The 16,076-nt window shown below is 39.2% G+C and overlaps 1 protein-coding gene across 5 annotated transcripts in view; it reads left to right on the top strand.

Moving 5' to 3' along the window:
- Positions 1-16,076, top strand: part of MAP2K5 (mitogen-activated protein kinase kinase 5) — a 256,131-nt gene that overhangs the window by 37,826 nt on the left and 202,229 nt on the right. For all 5 annotated transcript variants that reach the window (XM_053670162.1, XM_037155695.2, XM_037155694.2 and 2 more), the window contains exons 4-7: positions 817-886; positions 4,704-4,744; positions 5,730-5,797; positions 13,129-13,177. In XM_053670162.1, coding sequence (XP_053526137.1) covers positions 817-886; positions 4,704-4,744; positions 5,730-5,797; positions 13,129-13,177 — 228 coding nt within the window. The remainder of the gene's footprint in view (positions 1-816; positions 887-4,703; positions 4,745-5,729; positions 5,798-13,128; positions 13,178-16,076) is intronic.

The raw sequence follows: 16,076 nt of genomic DNA, 5'->3' as shown, positions 1-16,076 counted from the left end.
CAAGAGCCTCACTTCGTTGTTTGTCAAGTTTAAGGACATGAGGGCCCCGGGAGCGATCTCCAGGTTGGGCAGACACAGGCTCACTGATAAGCTTATCAGGAAAACTGGGAATTGGGCTAGAATACAACCTACTGAATGAATCTGTGTTTCTGAAGGAGTGTGAAAGCTTTTCCACTTGGGACTTTATTTTTTGTGTGCAGAATTTGAAAGTGAAGTTTGATCTGTACAAAAGTATTTATAAGATTAAAGCATAAAAGTAAGTTTGCTTGCAACTGTGCTGCCTTTTTATCTAACGGTCCTGTCATCTTTGCATGGATCATACCCTGTTCGCTTGTCCCACAGTCTCTGTGACCTAGATGTCCATTGTCTGTGAATTTTATACACAAATACCTATATGTGTAATGAACTGGCAGAGAAGTCCAAGCTAAGTGTGAGGCATCTTTAGTTTGCTTTGCAAAATTCAGGGAAAAAGAATAAGAGGCAATTTGAGAAATTTCTGCTAAAATGCTTTGTGTTTTTTTTAAAAATACTTATCATTTTCAAAATACTTCTACAGATCAAATACTAATCTAAAGTCCCAATCAACAGTTTCACTTTTAAAGATAAATGCCAGTGTAGAGGCTAACACGGCACAGGGCTTTCAGTGCTGACTATTCACAACTGTCATTTTAATGTGCAAACGGGGGACAGAGTGTTCTCGTGGCCGATTTATGTGTACCAGCAATTTTCAGAAGTACTGTGAGTTAAACAACCCATGAGTGCCCATGCCAGTGTTCACACATTACTGAGTAATCTCTTTCTGTAATCTCTTTGCAGTATTATTCCACAGTAATGGAACAGCAAGTAAATGGACAGTTAATAGAGCCTCTGCAGATATTTCCAAGAGGTAATGTTGAACACATTCTAATCAACAATGATTATTTCAGTAAACTGTTTCATCAACAGTTATGTTTTCCAAAGGTTTAAATGCACATAACATGATGTTTAGCTCTTAGGAAAAAAAAAAAAAAAAAGCATTCATTGTCATGGGGATTGCAGGCTATATTATAGTTATGGCAGATAAAATATCTAATTTACTAGGGTAAATTAAACTAACTAGATTGTTTTTTGTTTTTGAAGTACATACTTACGTTCGCTTAGAGAACTCTTTGGGGGTCCACATGGTTTCTAAACCAAGGCAAATGGAGTGACCTCAGTTTGGGGTGTTGGTAAATTGTGGCTTGTGACAGCAGCTGAAGCTGCTGTTGTGGAGAAGCCCTCAGCCATGCCAGAAGCTGAGGTTTACCACAGAGCCTTAGGAGGGAATTTCTGATAGAAGGTTTGGTGCTTGGTTTTGGGGGGTGGCATTTTCTAAAGAAGGGAAAGTCCTCATAAATGGGGATTTAATTGTTAAGTCTTCAAAAATACAGGGTGATTAAGGTAAGTCTTGGTGCATCACCTGGTTGAATACTGTGTTCTTTCCCTTTTAGGCTTGTCACTACTGGCCTTATATTAGATACGAGTGTGCCCCTGTGTATAAACATTCCCGCAAAATCTGAATAATGGAGAAAAAGAACCACTTCAGTACATAAACTGCTAAGTCTTTACCCATTATACATTGTCCCACTTGGAATCCCCACTTTCTAACTGATGGAACAGATAAGGAAATTCTCTAAGTAACTCTTCTAGAAATAACTTAACTGAAGTAGTTAGAGGTTAAACTTAGTTTTGTTAACTGATACTGTACAAATAATCATGGTATGAGTTTTCCAATGAAACATTCTAGACTTTCATTACTAGTAACACTGAAGGTTGAATGGCTCATTAACTAGGAGGCTCTTATTTGCACTGATGAAGTCTCCAAAGGCAGCTGACTCTGCTAGCCCACAAGCTCTGGGTTCAAGAGCAGCGCCACTCTTCCAGTGTTAATGCAGGAGTGGGGATGGGGGTACTTAGTAAATTGTTAATAATAACTTAATAAAGAGCTAAGTAGATAAAATTGGGCCATTGATGCTGTATCTGGAACAAGGATTATGATTAATCCAATTCTCTTGCACCTGAGGACTAAAAACTAAAACAGAAAAAAAAAGAAACAGAAACATTGCAACATTTGTATATTAGGCCAATAACAAGGATGCAGATTATTTTGTGATATTTTTAGTGACTGGAGATTTTGGTCAAGTTTCAAAATTGTTTTTCCACGAGGAATATTTTTTTTACCTGCTGAAAAATTTCTATTCATTGCTTCCCTCCTGGATGGCATTATATTGTTGCTCCGCTATTACAGTATCTTGGGTAATTATAGGCCCAGTGCTGTGGGCCTTTTTTTTCCAATAAAATATTTACCTGTATATCTAAAATATTCTCAAGATTTTTTTGGTGGGGGCAGTCCCTGTCAGTGGTACAACCTGTCTCAGTGTCACTGCCTACACCATTGTCCCCCCTCCTATGGTGATAACCGTTTTTAGACATCTGCTCTGCTCAGGTACTAATACTGCTTTAAGTTCCATTATTTCTAATTTTCCTGACAGTTTTGCCTATTAGGTCTTACTGCTTTCATTGTTTATGTGAGAATATTGAAGTTCAGGGAGGTTAAGTAATTTCAGAATCACACAACTGATAAGTGGTTAATGTTCCCTTAGAGTAAGAATCTTGTTTAAAATATAATTTGCCGAAAGTAGAAGGACATATAAGTTAAGATATTGGTGATATGTGGGGCCGTTTGAGGGGTTCGTAGGAGTGTGGAGAAGAGTGAGAGGATCCCCCAAAGAAGAAAACGAGTGGGACGTGTCACACGTGTTCCTGGCCCAGGGCCTGCCAGGCCCCAGTGAGTTACTAAGTGAACTTCTTCCAAGCCAAGTTTACATTTTTAAAACTAGGGGACTCAGTCACTCTTCCCCTATGGTTTTTGTTTGTTTGTTTTTTTGTACATGCTATTGTACAACTTTATTATTTTTTTGTATTCTTTTGCTTGCTTAATTACATCAAATCTAGATAAGTGAGATTATGCAAACTTGTACAGTTAGGATATAGACATATGGGTGTATTCACAGGGTCTACATAGTTGGTTAGAGGCCTCAGGCCACCTTCTGTGGTCAGGCCCCATGTTAAAGAGAATCTGTACACAGAATAAGTGAGAGAGACAAGAGGTAAAGTTTCTGTTCTAACATCAAATGTTCTCCTCATTCCAAGTAGGACAGTTGCTTTGGATGGTAACTCCCAGCTCATAGCTGAGTCCTTTCTGTTGTTAAAAAATATGTTAAATGTTAGTAAGTATGAACATTCACTAGCTTTATAATAACTTCCAACTTATAACTATAGGCAATATGAGGTACTAGGTTTTTGAACACTGTTTAGATGTTCAGTTATAAAGGTTTAAGAAGCCAATTGAAAAAAAAGGCAGAAGTTAAGGTAAGCGATGAGTTGATTTAATCTTTATTGTGTTTTTTCCTCATTACCATTTAGCCCACTTATACCCCCCACTCCTCAGCAACCACCACACTCTTGGGGAAAAAACAAAAGATTTGAGGCCGGTCTCTAATTCCTTAGTTAGCCCCTTTCTTATTAAAGGAAGCGTTTTTGAAAGCACTGGGTACTTCAGTGAAAACACTCTGAAATGTAGTCTTAGGAATGGTCCCCGAAGGACTGAGCATCAGATGTATGTGACTGTTGTTTTGTTCAAAAATTTAATTTCCATTTTAAGTAAAGAAGATTTGGAGTCGTGATTTTAATGTATTTTAGGAAAACAAATAAAAATTCTTTATTAAGGTTTAGATATATTTTCTAGGAAGATAATAAATTTGAATACACACAAAATATGCAAAATCAAAGCTACTGATAGGCTTTGTAATTATTACTCACATGTTATTAAATGGCTGTATTTCTTGTCAGAAACAGGAAATATACATGTATATCTGAGAAAGGAGGGAAAAAATCAAATTCATCCTTCCCCAAACAATCTATCAAAATTGACAGCCCCTTAACATATAATATGTAGGGCGCTGTCGTTTTCAGATGGAAGCAGCCTGTAACATGGGCAGAGAGCTTTTGTGTTTTTAACATTTGATGAAGAAGCATTTGGTGAATTGGAAGAATACTAACATCTAACTCAGTATGGTGTCAGGAAATTAATATTATTTTTCTTGGCACTGCTTTATCTTTAGACTTAAATATTACCAGATGTCAGGATTTGCAAGAAATGTTGTAGAATTAGTGATATCTCTGTATTGTAGTAAATTTGCTTATTTCTGTGCAAACTAATACTATTCAGACTTGAATATTCCATCTTAGAATCTCTCACAATCATTTTGGCATTAAAAGACCTGCTCCCACTCCTCTGCTCTTCCCCCCAAACCTAGCAACTTTCAAAGTAGTTTAAGTGATAGCAGATATACAGTGTAATAGAGTGAGGAAAGGTTGCAGAAATTTGAATTATGAAAGGAATTTAATCATTTTAGCTCAGTTAACTTGATTTTTATATGTTTTAAGCAGAAATTGGAATTTATATGAGGTAGTGTCAAAAAGCTCTTTGCATTTATAAATGCTCACTCCTGCAAGTTAAAAACCCTGGTTCATAATTCCCACTTTGGGTCTTGGGAGCCACTTTTCAATCATTTCTCTCTGCTAATTTTGGTGTCACCCTCATTTCTTTTTAAACGATTCATTTTGAGCAAATTTGTAAATGGCCCTGATGTGTTCTACAATTTAGTCAATTACTGTTTCAGCCTGCAAGCCTCCTGGGGAACGGAACATACATGGCCTGAAGGTACGAATTTCAATAATTGTTTCAGTAAAGTTAGATGGATTTGTAATGCTGTGTTCCACTTATTGAAATGTCAAATAAAACTGCACTTTCTCAAGCTCTGACAAGCGATCTCTTTTTTTTTTTCTTTTTCTTTTTTTTAAATGGAAGGTGGAGGGGGATTTTTCTGTAGTAGGTGCTTAATATGTGTATATGTTTGGATACAGGGGTTTTGTTGTCACGTATTTTATTATTTGGAATTGTTTTGTTGGTCTGTTTCTTCAGCTTGATCCTGGGTACTGGTCTCCACAAAGATTTACTTAAATGAAAATATAGACTTATTTTCAGTGATTGATTAAGCACATAAGCATAGTGCATACAGACTACCCACCTCTCTCTTCTTTTGACATATTTACACTAAAAACGTATATCTATTTGATGTCTTTTAATTGTTCTGTGTATTTTGAATTCTGGATTTCTGTTTAAGGCTTTACATTTGAAAGAAAAGCTGGCTTTTAGATTCAAACATTTTATAATTAATTACTTGGATTCATTTTTTAGTGAACATGGAACATTCTACAGTGTTCTGCTTGGTTTTAGAGCTGGACAGATGTGACATCTTGAGGTTCAGTACAAACCCCTGGGTGTATTTTAATATGCTTTTTTTGAACATATGAGGATTGTTTTTTTGCATGTGAAACAAAACACTACATGGAATCTTTCTCTAGAATTGAACTCAATTCTAGATAGTGAATTGGAAATTTTCCCTATTTATCTCTCCTTTTCTCCAGCACTGTTGATTTGAGTAATGACAGTAATGGAATATTACATAATGCACAGGTTGTATAGTTCTGTAACCTATATACTAAATAGACTCGAACCATGGGTCTGTCTGGCAACAAGCTAATTAACCTTCATAGCGAAATGAGAAATTTGTGGCAAATTATAGGTTAATTAGAACTGTATCCTCAGAACACAAAACCGATCAAGAGTCTTTCTTTACTTGCAGGTGAATACCCGGGCTGGACCCTCTCAACACAGCAGCCCAGCAGTCTCAGATGCACTTCCAAGCAACAGGTAAGGACAGGTGAATGACATGTGCGCGTATGCATGGTTATCTGCAAAGTTGGGGAGTGGGGTGGGGATGTCACCTCTTCTCTTAAAGACCAAAAAATGTATATGTGGCTAAGAAGAAATTTGAGCAGTTGGGTAACCCTAGCTACATATTGACTGAAAAGAGAAAACCTACCTCCTAGGTTTTGAACCTACCTCAGAGAAAGATGAAATTCAGTGTGTGAAACTGTTATTTTTGGTCTATGGAGTGATTTTCCTTCAGTTACCAAGTTATACAGGAAATTCAGTGATTTGGTTATTTTATGCCTTGATGGTCTGGTTTATTAATTGTTTAATGCCCTTTTTTAAAAACTTTGGTTGTTCATCTTTTAGCAGTATCTTAACCAGAAAGAGGCAAGGAAAGAGTGAAGTGGTAAAATTTAAATTGATCAGCTGTGTTGCTCATTTTTATATCTTTGGTTGCATAGGAGATTGAAGCTATTTTGGAATGAAAACAATTTTCATTAATTCATACTAACATTGCCCCACACTGTGATGGATACTACTAGAGACTTGAGCCTTTTAAAATGTGGTTTCTTTGACAGGCTTGAGAACTTCCAGATTCTCATGGTGCTCAAGTAGAAGGAGCGGCCTGCTTCCGTTGTTAGCATTCTAGGTCGTCTCTGTTGCACATTCAGTCATTCAGCTTGTGAACGTGTTCTAGACCCCACAGTAGAGGAAATAATGCAGCAAAGCAAGGCACAAATTTTGGGGTTCCCCAGTGCATATAAAAGTTGTGTTTATACTATACTGTGGTCTATTAAATGTGCAGTATTATGTCTAAAAAGTACAGACCTTAATTTAAAAATACTTTATTGTTACAAAATGTTAACCGTCATCTGAGCCTTGAGCAAGTCCCAATCTTATCTGGTGGAAGTCTTGTCTGGTGGAGGGTCTGGCCTCGATGCTGATGTCAGATGACTTCGTTCAAAATTGGAGTCAGTTCTCCCAGACTTTGCCAGCTATTTTGTCAACTAAGATCCTAGAATGTTCTCAATCTTTGTTGTCTCTTCACATCATTTTTACCAGGAGGAGATCCCATCTCAGGAAACCACTTCGTTTTCATACATAAGAAGCAACTCCTCATTCATTAAAGTTTTGGCATGAGATTGCAGCAGTTCACTCACATATTCAGGCTCCACTTTCAATTCTAGTTCTTTTGCTCTTTCCACCACATTTGCGGTTACTTCCTCCACAGAAGTCTTGAACCCCTAAAAGTCACCCATGAGGGTTGGATTCAACTTCTTCTAAGTTCTTATTAATGTTAATATTTTGACCTCTTCCTGGGAATCGTGAATGTTCTTAATGGCGTCTAGAATGGTGAATTACTTCCAGAAGGTTTTCAATTTACTTTGCCCATATCCATCAGAGGAATCACTATCTATGGCAGCTATAGCCTTACAAAATGTATTTTTTAAATAAGAGTTGAAGGTCAAAATTACTTTGATCTTTGGGCTGCAGAATGGGTGTTGTGTTCCCAGGCATGAAAGCAACATTAATTTCATGTATGTCTTTATCAGAGCTCTTGGGTGATGAGGCACATTGTTGGTGAGTGGTAATATTGAGAAAGACTCTTTTTTTGCATAGTAGATCTCAACAGTGGTTTAAAAATATTCAGTAAACCATGTTGTAAACAGACGTGCAGTCATCCAAGCTTCGAGGTCCCATTTATAGAGCATAGGTAGAGCAGATTTAGCCTAATTCTTGAGGGCCTGAGGAACTTAAATTCACCAGCTACATTAGCACCTAACAAGAGAGTCTGCCTATCCTTTGAAGCTTTGAAGCTTTGAAGCTTTCAGGCTTTCATTGACTTCTCCTCTCTCGCCATCTCTTGAACACTTAGAGGCAACTGTAGGGTTATTCATTGGGTCTAATTTCAATATTGTTCCGTGTCAGAGAATAGGGAGGCCAGAGGAGGGAGGGAGAGACAGACACACAGACACACAGACACACAGACACACAGACACGGGAAGGCCAGTCAGTGGAACAGCGAGAACACACACATTTATTAAGTTTGCCGTTTTATGTGGGTGTGGTTCTTGACTCTCCCAAACAATTACAGTACACTTATAATCAAAGATCACTTATTACAGATCACCATAACAAATACACCAGTAATTACAAACTTTGAAATATTGCAAGAATTACCAAAATATGACACAAACACAAAGTAAGCAAATGCTGTTAGAACAATGGCACCAATAGACTTGATCAATGCAGGGTTGTTGCACACTTCCCATTTGTAAGAAACACAGTATCTTCAAAGTAAAATACAGCACAATAAAATGAGGTACACCTGTGCTTGAAGATTACCCTGTGAAGGTGATTGCTCTGTGTGTATGTGTGTATTCACATTGGTGACTGACAGGCCAACATCAGACCACAAAAGCCTTCCATTCTTTGCTCAGGTTTTCCTGGGTTTGGGGCTGTAGCCAGTATTTGCACAGCCCGTCATCAGCTGAGATGCCATTTAGGCTTCTGCTTGTCCTTCTGTACCTCTCCTTTCCCTCTTAATCCTGAGTCTTGGTTTTGGTTTTTGTGTTTTTGTCAGGGATCTTCACTGTATGTGTAATTTAAAGTCTCTCCTTCTGACTCTATCTTTCCACTCCTGTCCCCTTCCCCAAAGTCACTTCCTTGATCGCTTTATTATGGTGTCGGTGTATCTACGCACCAGCTTTCCTGCTATGAACACACTATTCTTAAAGTGTGTTTCTGTCTTAAGCAATTCATTCTGTCTTAAAATACAGCCTGGTTGGTCACCAGTGGACCATCTATCTTGTGGTCATGGGGGTAGGTCTTTTAGTTCTCATCCAGGGACTTGGCCCTGTGGCTTCTCTCTTCCTGCTTGCTGAGCATGTGAGCCACGGCCCAGCAGAGTGAAGACATGGGGACTGAAGGTCACTCATCTCACTCAACTCAAAGAGGACGGGACATTTAATTACAACCACTGCTTCCAGAAAAGATGTTGTTCACACAGGCTGATCATGACTTCACACAGGTTCACACAGGACTTAACCTGGTGTTTGAGGTCAAATCTTATCATGGCATAAAAAGAGGATAGAGTTAAAAAGAATTTTAAGGTAGCGAAGGAATAGGATAACTTTTCAGTTCTCTAAGATTTGGTTTTAAAAACATGAGTGAACTGGCTTGGCTTTTTAAAAAGTGCTGTTTATAGTCACAGAGTTTTATGGAGTCTTCGGGTTGGACAAAGGCTGTCTGATCTAGTGGTTCTCGGCCTTTTGTTGCAGCATCTTCCCAAAGGGCATGACAGCCTCCCTAATAGCAGCAGTAGTTTGCCCCAGTAGTGATTTCTGTTATGGGAGGAATGCAATTTGAAAAAGCCTTCCAGGTGACTTCAATAAGCCACCCTGGGTTGGCCATGTTCTGTGCCCCATGTTGATAGCTAATCAAAAGTATTTGAGTGCCTTCTTCTTCATTAGGTGCTTTCCTACACACTAGGAATACAGTGTGGTCCTTGTCCTTTGGAGCTTGCTACCTTATAGGCACCCAGACAAAAAAATCCAAATATTCAAATAATTATACTTTATAATTAGTTATAAAGGAAACAGGCAAGTTTTGAAGGGAGAGCACACTAGGTGGGAATATGTTTAGATTTAGACTGGGTGCTTGGGGGACTTTCTGGGGAAGAATGATCTTTCCCAGAAGGAGGAGGACCAAGCTGCGTCAAGAGCCAGAAAAGGGCCTTTCAGAGGGAGGGGAGAGCATACGTGAACACCCTGGGGTGGAGAAGGAGCTCAGCATGTTTGTAAGTAGGCCAGTTTGGCTGGTGCACAGGGAGGAGTGCTGAGCTGGGGGAAGGTATGGAGAGAGGGGAGGAAAGCAATAGGAGTGATGGGAGAAAAGGAGGTAGGCAAGAGCCATACCGTGCAGGGCCTTGTGTTTGAATTTTCCTCAGTGTATTGGCAGACCATTAGACAACTTTCAGCAGGAGAGTGCCATTGCCAACTCTGTGTCCATCGGAGACTCCTTGCCTGTGATATGGAGGATGAGAATGAGAAGCCCAGTCTATTCCTGCTCTCCTTAGATGCTTGACTTACTCCTGGCCGGGCGGTCATCTGGGCTCTTCTGAACAGCTCTGTGGCAGGAATGCACTCTATTGGCTGAGGCAGCCCCTTCTGTTTTCATGTACTAAATCTTAGAACATACTTATTTGTGAGCTGAGATTTGTCTCCCTTTACTACCTATTCATAAAGATTTGGTTCAGCCCTCAGAACAGGGCTGTTCTCTCTTCTGGGCGATAACTCTTCCAATTGTCTTCCCTCTAAACATACTTCTCCTAGATTTCCTCTCTCAGTACATGATCCCGTATCTACTCAGTTGCTTACTCCAGATGACCTGCCAATATCCTGCACTGCCTCCTGGGGTTCCCCGGCCCCACATCCAGTCAATTCCCGTACTTGCAGGTTTTACTGCCTGAGTCACTCCGGAGTCTGTCTGTTTGCCAGCACCCCAGTTGCTGCAAAGGTCGTTTGGGCTCTGGATCACTGCTACAGCCTCCTAATCATTTCCTCCCTCCAGTCTTGCCCTACTGAAGTCCCTCCTTCACACTGCAGTCAGAACTGTCTTGCTAATGTGAGTTCTAAGCCCATCATTTCTGTGTTCACTGATTCTCACAATCTTCAGGGTGAAGCGTACCCTCTACAACTGGTGAGCACTGGCCCGTCATATGTTGGTGCTCAGCCCATTCCAGCCCCCCAGCCTGCTCCTCCTTAACTGACATTCCAGGTCTGCTGATAAAGAGAGGTGCCCTTGATGGATCACACTTCTTTTCTCTCCCTGTTGGATTTTCGCATCTGCTGCTGCCTCTTTCCTGCTTTGCTCATCTTTGAACCCCCTCTTCCGCCTTCAGTCTGGCTAACCTTGGTCATCTTTGAGGAACAAAGCTGTTACCTTCTTCTAAAAACCATCCCTGATTATTACACACTTCCCAGTTTACACCAAGTACCCCTTCTGTGAATTCCCATACCCCACCTTTGCTTGCCTTACTGTAGCAGTTAACACATTGTATTATAACCACCTCCGTCCCCAGTAGATTCTGTGCTCTTTGAGGGCAGTGACTGTAACACAGTCATTGTTGAATTCCCAATTCCTGGAATGATGCTTGGGACATAGGAGATAATAATGAATGAGTGAGTGAGTGAATGAATGAATGAATGAACGAACGAACTAGCTAACTACTAATTAACTTAGATGCCCCTTAAGCCTATCTCTGGATTAAATTCTTCGAACTCATTCAGCTTTTCCGATATGACATTATTTCTAGGCCTCTCATCCTGTTACTTGTCTTTGGCTGTCTCAGTGTCCCTCTTAAAGTGTCATAACCAGGTTATAATTGTATCACATTTAAATTTTAAAAAGATTTTAAAAGTCACTGTGACCAAATGAACAAAATGTCAAGTCAACCAGGATGCTAGAATACATAGAAATACTTTTTTTTTTTTAACCTAAGTTGGTAGCATAAAGAGTGGAATCAGCTTTTTCCTCTGTTACCTTGGAGCATGAATTGCCATAGGTACATGACTGCTATTAAACCGCTTACTAATCCACCTGGTGTTTCTAGGCCATAATTACGGAATTCAAGTCCCACTGCCAAGGCAAGGCCTTTCCCAAACGTCTTGATTTTCTCTTCCTATAAAATTAGGATGATTAGACTTAATGTATATCTACCTCTGGTGTTAGAAGATTGATGAAGTTGTATCAAAGAATCACATTTTGTTTCTTGGATGAAAAGTATTTTATAAATTCAGTGACTCAAAATGTTATTATTTCAAGCCATATGATAAGATGGAATATGTAGAGAAACATTGCCCAGGCATTGTTTGGTTACTTCTGGTTTTGCAGTAATTGCAACTGTTACATTGGGAGTTATCTGTGGAAACAGAGGGATCTAAACGTTTCTCGGGAAGAAAAGTGTGTATTCGTGAGAGGTAGGCTGACTTTGAGCAAGGTCTGTACCTTAGTGGGTTTTGTTTTGTCTTGTTTTGTAAGTTAAGAGTAATTATATCCCACAGGCCAGTTTCTCCAAACTCCTGCACAGATGTGTAGTTATTGTAAGGATTAAATCAGGATAGTAAGTAATAGCATTGAGCACCATGCCCGGCACATGGTCATCACCCAGTAAAAGGAACTGCCATTATTTTTTTTAAGTGCACTGATTTAAGACAGCTGTTTATTTTTTGGTATATGTTTCAGCTTTAGTTCCACTCTACAAAGTTCTTAACTGCCACTTAGGTACATCCATTCTTTGACTTGGAAGGACATTATTAAAGTCAAGAACTGTTGGTTGAGGCCATGTTTTGTAACAGTTGGGGAAAGTAGAAGCTAAGGCTTCACAGTCTGCGTTTGCCCACAGCAGAAGTTGAAGAAATGTTTAGGAAGAAGAACCATTACAACTTTGAATAGTGAGTGTGGCCAAACTTGAAGTCTGAGATTTTCTCAAATATAACTTATTGGAAGTGCCGAGTCAGTGTGTGTGTGTGTGTGTGTGTGTGTGTGTGTGTATGTGTGTGTGTGTGTGTGTGACCAACATATGGTAACAACCAGAACAGTGATCACCCTTATTGGACACTTAGCACATGCCAGGTTGCTGGGCTGGGCTCAAGGGTGGGAATGAGTGGAATGTGTAGACAAGTAAGTTGTGGTCTGTGTCCTCAAGGAGCTTTCAGTCTTGGGGGAGGTGTGGTGGGATGAGAGACCTCTATCCGTACCAAGGAGGAACACAGGGAGGAAAGTTGCTTCTGAAGCTGAGGTTCAGAGAGAATAAATAAGTAATCTGTCCCAGAGCACACAGCTGTTGAGTACCAGGAGTTATTTCTACCACACATTTGCTTCCCAGGAATTGAACTGTAACTCTAACTGTAGTAAAAGATCAGCATTTAAACCATTTTGTCTTTTAAAGTTCTGTAATCTTCATTTGTTGTGAACATTCTAAGAGTGCATTGTTAAAATACTTTGGACTTGACAGATGACGAGTTCACATCAAACAGCCACTGAAAGGCTACCCAAAGGCAGCAGAATGGACAGCCAAACGCAGTCACTGAAGTAGCCCACGGTACTCTGGCTTCCTTTTGATTGTAGGCATCTTCATTACTTTAAATTACTAACGGGGTTTCAGTCTCTTTATTAATAGCTTTGCCATTTGGCCAGTTACTTTTGAAAAAATACTGTACACGAAGGATGTAAAGAATGTAGTCCCGTATATATGTTTTATTCTGGAACTTTCAGTGTTCAGAGGTGTCAATCTTACCCTTAAAAATTATGTCTTCTCTTTATAGCTTAAAGAAGTCTTCTGCTGAACTGAAAAAAATATTAGCCAACGGCCAGGTAGGTGTCATTACAGATTAATATTTTCAGATAGTAGTAACTTATTACTGTTCAGTTTTTCTATCCATAAACTGAACAGATAGAGTCTGTGAATTCCTTCTTGTCATAAATGAATTACATGGCTTAATTTGATTGGCAGAACAATTTGCAGCACGTTTTTCAAACTGTGCTAATGGGTTTCACTCCCGGCAGATTGAAGTACCACGCACACACCCTGCTGCCTTCTCAGTTCAAAAAAAGTTAATCAGTTCTGAACAAGTGTGTCAGCCCCACGGGTTGTCAGAATGGCCCTGTGTCCTGAGGTGACTATTTCTTTCATTATCTTTGGGGAGAAAAAGTAAACCAAACTGTTACTTTCTCACCCTAGCACAGTTCTTTTGTCCTGAGACTAGCACTGGCTTTTCAGAGAAATAGAATAACAAGAGACCGTTGGCATTTAAAATTCCTAGGCTTTTGGAGCCCTGCTCTGCCTATTGACAGGCCACCTTCAAGCTGCACGACCTAACCCACCCAGCGAGGAACAAACAGGCCTGCGGGCCACTTATTCCTCACTAATTTTGGTTCAAGTAAATGGACACATCTGAAATAGTGTACTGCTTTTAAACATACACTGGTAAATTAAGCTACCTACAGGGTCCTCGATTCTTCAGTAGCAACATAAATGTGTTTTAATGTTTGTTACAGAGGAAGCCCTTTGATAGCCTTGGAGGCAGGCGCCTGTCCGCTGCGATTAAGTCCGCCTATTAGGCTCTATTGACTGAGACATCTGTGTCACTGCAAATAAAAGACTCTTATTGATTTTCTTAACTGCTGTTCACTTCCCGTCCATGTTTCGAAGGCTGAAATCTTAATTATCTCAGATGCTTATTCAGTGCCTTCACACGCTGACCTCTCCAAGCCTCATTGGCATTTCATGAATCAAGGACTTGTAGTGGAGCATGTCAAGAAGACAAAGCTGGGTCCTCACGCTTGTCCTTTAATATCACCTGTAACTTTGTGGCCTAATAGATTTGTGTGCCTTAAAACGGTGACTGTATAGTGGTGCTTCTGGAAGCCTTCCTTATTTAGCACACAGTCCCTTGAATATAGTCAGAAAAAGCAAGTTGATGCGGTTTTGATATCCAGTCATCATCCAGAGTGTGGATTCTCGTTCCTCCACGTTGTATGTGCAGCTGAGGGGAATCTGGCCTTACCTGTGTAATCTGTACAGTCTCAGAATTTTAGATCATATTCATCTAGTATTTTTAACTTTAGGCAAAGGTTTGTTTGGATTGAGGTCCCCACACGTGTCCTTCTGGTACTCTGTGTTCAGAACCAGTATGAAACAAAACCGGACCAGAAGCAGAAATACTGAGCCTAGGATATTTATGTTTCTTCAATATCTTGTTACTAATTATAATTTATGCATGAGTCATTTGTGTTCTTCAGCTGGAAAATACATTTCAAAGTTGACATAAATTAAGAAGCTTTAACTACATTTGTTCAACTCAGGCAATGGAAAATAACCTGTCACAGATTCCCCTTTCAAAAATGAAAGTTATTTCTACTGCAAAAATAAACATTCAGAAACCTTTCTAGTGTTTTGACACCAAACCGACTACCATAAATATCTTAATGTTCTCCGTTTTGAGGTTTTCTTCAGTGGAGGATGTCATGGCGGTGATTTCTGACACTTGAAGATTGTTTATTACATTCCCTTGGGAATGTGATAACCCCACATTAAATAGGATGCCATTTCTTTCTCTTAAGGATTAGCCTTTTCTATTTTCTTTCATTTACAAAAGCAAACAAAACACCACCCTACCACCACTATTGGAAAGCTTCAAAAATGCTTTTTTCTTCCCCTAATTCCTGAGTTTGCTGGTGCTACAGGGTAACTAAAGAGTGAGCAAGACTGCACTGCAGCGTGGTAATGTGCACAGTTGTGGGTGTCCATAAATTCCTGGGCTGAACACGAACGTCCCTTGATATGGAAGATGTAAGTCACATTTAACGATACTTTAACACTTGAGTGTAGTTTTTTATTTTAGTGGTTTATGCTCTCAAGCATTAATAATGATTTGCCTTTCCACTAGCCTCCACTTAGATTTAATAAGGAATTCATATTAATCATTAAAAGAAAGGGACATGATTCTTCAAGATAATCAAATATTGACAGGTTAGAAATAGCTTTCAGCCTGGGTTCATTGATATAGGTTATGTGATATAAATATTTATTTCTTTTCTGTCACTCAGAGTAAATGCCACCAATTGATTCCGCATTGATATAGTGTCAACAGTTCATAAGAAGCATTTGACTGGCTCGTGTTTTCCCATTAGTCTCTGCTCTCTAAAGTGGGATTTACTAAATCTCTCCAGTTGTCTGCTCAGAGAGTGCTACTGCTTTTTGAACCCAGTATTGCTTCGATTTGTGAAGCGAAGGTCTAGGGATAGGACTAGTTTCTATCAGACCTTTACATATAAAATAAGGATTAATTGAGCATTTTTATTTTAATGATTTATCAGCGATAGGTACTGATTCTTCTTAACACAGGCAGACAATAAACAAAGAATATTTTCTTTGCTGATCCATAATTGAATTTCATTTTCCCCATTAATTTCATTAATATTATATTAAATCAAGCACTTTTTTTTAAAGTTTAACATTTAGTCTTTGGAATAGAGACACCATTTTTCTGTTATTGCTTAAACAGAGGATTCCTTTTTTTTCCAGCTCTAAAAAATCATAAGTATTTTTGGCATGTTTTACTTAGGACTATAAATCAGTACCAATTATGTGTTTTCTGGATGTGTTTTTCCCATTTCAGTTTAACATTGGCCCTTGATTTGAAACTGATTAAAAGTGGCTTAGTGGGTCAATTTAAAGGTTTTAAAAAGTGCACAGTTATTCTAAGTATGT

Source organism: Artibeus jamaicensis, unplaced genomic scaffold, assembly GCF_021234435.1.
Source record: "Artibeus jamaicensis isolate MK-2021 breed Jamaican fruit bat unplaced genomic scaffold, CSHL_Jam_final contig_548, whole genome shotgun sequence".
Lineage (NCBI taxonomy): Eukaryota > Metazoa > Chordata > Mammalia > Chiroptera > Phyllostomidae > Artibeus > Artibeus jamaicensis.
The sequence above is the reverse complement of the archived record's forward strand: the minus strand, read 5'-3'. Positions and strand labels throughout refer to the sequence as shown.